General features: G+C 52.3%; 1 protein-coding gene across 1 annotated transcript; it reads left to right on the top strand.

Annotated features, from left to right (window-relative positions):
• Positions 1–1,583: 1,583 nt before the first annotated feature.
• Positions 1,584–4,184, top strand: LOC124671010 (probable pectinesterase/pectinesterase inhibitor 58). Its single transcript, XM_047207458.1, has 2 exons — positions 1,584–3,393; positions 3,484–4,184. Exons 1-2 carry the CDS (start codon positions 1,584–1,586, stop codon positions 4,182–4,184), a joined length of 2,511 nt encoding a protein of 836 aa, XP_047063414.1.
• Positions 4,185–5,452: the final 1,268 nt, after the last annotated feature.

Raw genomic sequence — 5,452 nt, 5'->3', positions numbered from 1 at the left:
TTTTACCATGAGTTTCCTACAAGCACTTCACGAGGCACTATTTTAAGCGCCATTGTGAAGTGTTTGGGGGAACTCTCGGTGCCATCAAGCTTTAGTCAAAGCCAACCAAGAACCAAAAGAGAGGATCAGTACACATCATGTTTGGTTTTGCCATGAGTTTCCTACAAGCACTTCACGAGGCAATATTTTAAGTGCCACTGTGAAGTGTTTGGGGGAACTCTCGGTGCCACCAAGCTTTACTCAATGCTGACCAAAAACTAGAAGAGAGGATCAGTACAAAGCATGTTTGGTTTTACCATGAGTTTCCTACAAGCACTTCACGAGGTAATATTTTAAGCGCCATTGTGAAGTGTTTGGGGGAACTCTCGGTGCCACCAAACTTTACTCAAAGGCAATCAAGAACTAGAGGAGAAGATCAATACAAAGCACATTTGGTTTTAGCATGAGTTTCCTAGAAGCACTTCATGAGGCACTATTTATAGCGCCCTCTCGTGAAGTGTTTGGGAGGACTCTTGGTGTAACCAAGCTTTACCCAATGCTGATGGAAAACAAGAACAGAGGATCCATGCAAAGCACGTTTGATTTTACCATGAGTTCCCTACAAGCACTTCATGATGCGGCATCGTGAAGTGTTTGGAGAAACTCTCGATTCGCGACGCTTCTCACGTACTTACCCACTCATATAGCGCATTCAACCATTTCAAGTTGCACATAACAATGTCACTCTTTCATGAGTTTTAGGTCCAACGTGAAGTGCTTGGGGGAACTCAAGGTGACATCCAACATTTTGAGGTGATCAAGTACTCCGTACATTGGTAAGCTCCTCGTGGTTAAATGCACTAGGTGAGTGGGTGGTCTTCCGTTTGCTGTATTGGCCACTCTCATTTGTTAGGCCCCACCAGTCAAGCTGTCAAGGAGAGGCCCCAAACTTGGCCAGGTATTTGCATGGGCTTGTCACGAAGCTGGGCTGGACGCTCAAAAGAAGAGGCCCATAATGTATGGCTCAAGTGTTCTTCCTAGGACCTAGTTTAGCTAGGGGGCTGGTGTGGTTTTCAGTTCAGGCTGCTCAAGTGTTGTTCACTTTGATCCGTGTACGTTTTTCGGTTTGTAGTCTGGTCTGGTCGTATGTACTCTGGCCTTATTTGACCTTCATCTCTCTTAATACAAATACAATGACATGCAGCTCTCATGCATGGCTCGAAGATAATAAATTCTTCATTTTCTGAAAGAAGAAGAAGAAGATAAGAACATAATTAGCTAGTGACATGCAGAGCAAAGGAGAGCATGCGCCATGCATGCAGGAGAGATGGATCGATCCATGCAAATGCAAAGTGCTCCCAACCAGTAAACGAGATTATCGATCCGAAGAAACTTTCAAATCGCTGCTGAAGCCAAGCCTAGCCAAACCAGGGCACTCCAAGAATAACCGCTGCTCTGGTCCACACGCTGCACTTACATAAACGAGACCTTGGCGCGCCAGGGCCAAGCTCACTACGTACGTACCCGTGCGGCGAGGAGCCCCGGCCGGCTCCGGCGAAGAAACCAACAATAATACTCGCGCTCCCGTACATTGGTCGCGCACAATGGCCAACAAGGCCGCCACCGCCAGCATCATCGCCGCCGTGGGCGTCGTGGCCGTCATCGGCACGATCGCGGCCGTCATGACCTCCCGGAAGGCCCACGGCGAAGGCGCGCCCATGGCCACCAGCGTCAGGCTCTCCGAGCTCTGCTCCTCCACGCAGTACCCGGAGAAGTGCGAGAAGAGCCTCAGCCCCGTGGTGAACGAGACCTCCAACCCGGAGGATGTCTTCCGGGCCGCGCTCCAGGTTGCCCTTGACGAGGTCGGCGCCGTGTTCGTCCGCTACACCGACGTCGGCAAGGATGCCGCTGACAGCGTGACCAAGAGCGCCATCGCTGAGTGCAAGAAGCTCCTCAACGACGCCATCTCGGATCTCAAGGACATGACAGGCCTTAGGGCCGACCAGGTGCTCCAGCACGTAAACGACCTGAGGTTCTGGCTCTCCGGTGCCATGACGTACGTCTACACCTGCGCCGACGGCTTCGACAAGCCAGAGCTCAAGGAGGCCATGGACAAGCTGCTCCAGAACTCCACCGAACTCAGCAGCAACGCGTTGGCCATCGTCACCAAGGTCGGCGAGGTCCTGCAGAGCCAGGACGGCTACAAGAAGATCGCTGGAGGGAGCCGCCGGCTTCTCGGATGGAACAACGGCGGCGACGCCGCCACAACAGAGGAAAGCAGGCGCCGCCTTCTGGCCGTGAATGGCAGGCTGGACGAGATCGCCGACGTGAGAGACGCGAGCCGGCGGCTGCTGTCCGAGACGCTGGACGAGATCGCCGAGATGTCCCACGACGGAAGCCGCCGCCTCCATAGCTTTATGCTGACCGACGACGATTCCAACGCCAACGACGGCAGCGGCCCCGAGTTCGACGTCGTTGGGCGCCGCCGGCTGATGATGAGCATGGATGCCTCGATGTTCAGCGGCATCTCCAACTTGAGCAAGGAAACCGACCTCGTCCGGCGCCGGCTGATGAGCATGTCGTTCAACGACGCGTCGTCCGAGAGCGGCGCCGAGGTTAAATACGATCAGGACGGAAACAAGCGCAAGCTGTTGAGCTTCTCCTTCCAGGACGAGTCGTCCATGACCCGCGCCGAGGGTCCAGATCCAGACGGGTACGGCCCGGTCGAAAGCCAGCGCAGGCTGCTGAGCATGCCCTTCGATAGCGCGTCCGCCACGACCGGCACCGAGGTAAATTACGCCCAGGAAGGAAACAGGCGAAGGCTTCTGTCCGCGCAGATCGAGAGCATCGCCGACATGTCGGCCCACATAAACCGCCGCCTCCTCGCGACGGAACTCCCCGAGGACCTCGCCGGAAAGCGCCAGCTCCTGTCCAACACGCTCATCATGGTTCAGGACGTAGCCAACGAGGCCAACGGCCAGCTGGAGGCGATCGACAAGGGCGAGGAGGATGAGCGGAGGGTGCTGACGACGGACGTGATCGGCACGATCGAAGACCTCGACGACCACAACCACCAGCACCGGACGCTGCTGTCCGCCGGCGCGTTCCCGGAGTGGGTGCCATCCAAGGCCCGGAGGCTCCTGCAGCTTCCCGGTACGCAGAAGCCCAACGCGGTGGTGGCGGCGGACGGGAGCGGCAACTTCAAGACCATCACGGAGGCCGTGAACGCTGCTCCCAAGAAGTCCACCGCCCGCTTCGTCATCTACGTCAAGGCCGGCGACTACAAGGAGTACGTCACCGTCCCCAAGGATCTTACCAACATCTTCATGTACGGTGACGGGCCAACCAAGACCCGCGTCATCGGCGACAAGAGCAACAAGGGGGGCTTCGCAACCATCGCCACCCGCACCTTCTGTAAGCTACCATCTAATTTGTGCTCCACATATATGCACCTTGTGTAGTGCCACATTGATATGATCGCCATGGATGGATGGTACGTTGCAGCGTCGGAGGGGAACGGGTTCATCTGCAAGTCGATGGCGTTCGTGAACACGGCAGGACCGGACGGGCACCAGGCGGTGGCGATGCACGCGCAGGGGGACTTCTCGGTCTTCTTCAACTGCAGGTTCGAGGGGTACCAGGATACGCTGTACGTGCACGCCAACAGGCAGTTCTTCCGCAACTGCGAGGTGCTGGGCACCATCGACTTCATCTTCGGCAACTCGGCGGCGCTGTTCCAGAACTGCCTCATGACGGTGCGGAAGCCGATGGACAACCAGGGCAACATGGTGACCGCGCACGGCCGCACGGACAAGAACATGCCCACCGGCCTCGTGCTCCAGGGCTGCAAGATCGTGCCGGAGCAGGCGCTGTTCCCGGTCAGGTTGACGATCCCCAGCTACCTCGGCCGGCCGTGGAAGGAGTACGCCAGGACGGTGGTCATGGAGAGCACCATCGGGGATCTCATCAAGCCGGAGGGGTGGTCGGAGTGGATGGGTGACCTCGGCCTCAGCACCCTCTACTACGCCGAGTACGCAAACACCGGCCCCGGCGCCGGCACCAGCAAGAGGGTGACCTGGCCCGGCTACCGCGTCATCGGGCAGGCCGAGGCCACGCACTTCACGGCCGGCGTGTTCGTCGACGGCACTAATGGCAGCTGGGTACAAAACTCCGGCGCGCCGAACGTCATGGGATTCATCAAATGATCGAGCTAGCTAGCTTGCCGGCCATTAATTTGGCTCCGCCCGTGTGCATGCATGCGCGGCGGTGCGCCGCATCTTGCATGGACATGTGGAGTTTCGGGGGGAACGAGACATAAAGCAGGATGAATGTGTGTATTATTTGTACAGAAGTACAAAAAACAAAAAAGGAGTGAAACAAAACTAGTTCACGGTCGCAATATCCAAGTAATGTACTAATTGATAGAACTTATATATCTACATGACCTTGTGTATCTTTTTTTTAATCTATCAAGAGATGTGATGTCTGACTAAATTGATGACAAACTAGTACCACCTCCATCTCAAAGCAGGGCTTATATTATTTTTAGAAAGTCAAACTATGTCAAGTTTAACTAAGTTTTTACCAAAAATCATTAACATCCAAAATACACAATCAATATCATTAAATAAACAATGAAATAAATTTTCATATGGTATCTACAAAATATCATATTTATCAATAGATCTTCTAAAAGTTTGGTCAAATTTTATTTGGTTTAATTTTCAAAAAAAAATATAAGCCTTAAGCTTTGAGATGGAGGTAGTATTCGAGATATCTAACTTTTTTTTCCTCGTACATCTACATGTTGTTCTTTTCTTAGCTGCCATACACGTTTTACACAACTAGCTAGCACGCTAGTGTTTGCATGGGAAACATGTTTAACTGTACATACTTCTATTAGTTGACCAATATGATTATATACGACTATGTTATTTGCATGGTGGCAATCCGTCTATTTCAAAATAGTGTATATATATAGATATTATCTTAAGTCAAAATTTTGTGAATTGGACAAAGCTTACAAACGAATATCAACATCTGTAATACACAATAATAGAGTATGAAAATATATTTCATGGTGATCTAGCATTGTGGGATGTTGATATTTTTTTATAAACTTGTTCGTATATCGTGGAAAGCTCGGAAATTGATTTTAACACCCCCCTCCCCCAGCTCGTGTGCATGGGCAACATAAGCCCCCTTGTTGGTTTGCCACTCTTTTGGCCCCCACTTTGGCTTAATCTATAACTAATTGTAAGGGTATTTTACCCTTATCCATTATTTTGGTAACAATGACACCGTGCTAGAGTACTTGGCCTAATATGTTTATAAGGATAATCTCAGGTATTAGGCAATGAGGCATAAATGGTGTATCAAAGGAACAAGAAGGCTAAAGGAGACCCCCACTTCAACGAGCAATCAAAAAGGGGTCTACGGCGAAATCCGGTCTGCTGCCCGGTCCAACCGGTCC

This window comes from Lolium rigidum, chromosome 7 (genome assembly GCF_022539505.1).
Source record: "Lolium rigidum isolate FL_2022 chromosome 7, APGP_CSIRO_Lrig_0.1, whole genome shotgun sequence".
Taxonomy (NCBI): Eukaryota; Viridiplantae; Streptophyta; class Magnoliopsida; order Poales; family Poaceae; genus Lolium; species Lolium rigidum.
Note: the sequence above shows the minus strand (reverse complement) of the source record. Positions and strands in the feature narration are given on the sequence as shown.

Bases quoted from the DNA above. Each gene is read 5' to 3' on its own strand.
- LOC124671010 (XM_047207458.1), top strand. From the start codon at position 1,584: ATGGCCAACAAGGCCGCCACCGCCAGCATCATCGCCGCCGTGGGCGTC. The intron at 3,394-3,483 runs GTAAGCTACCAT...GGTACGTTGCAG, and splicing joins CATCGCCACCCGCACCTTCT to CGTCGGAGGGGAACGGGTTC.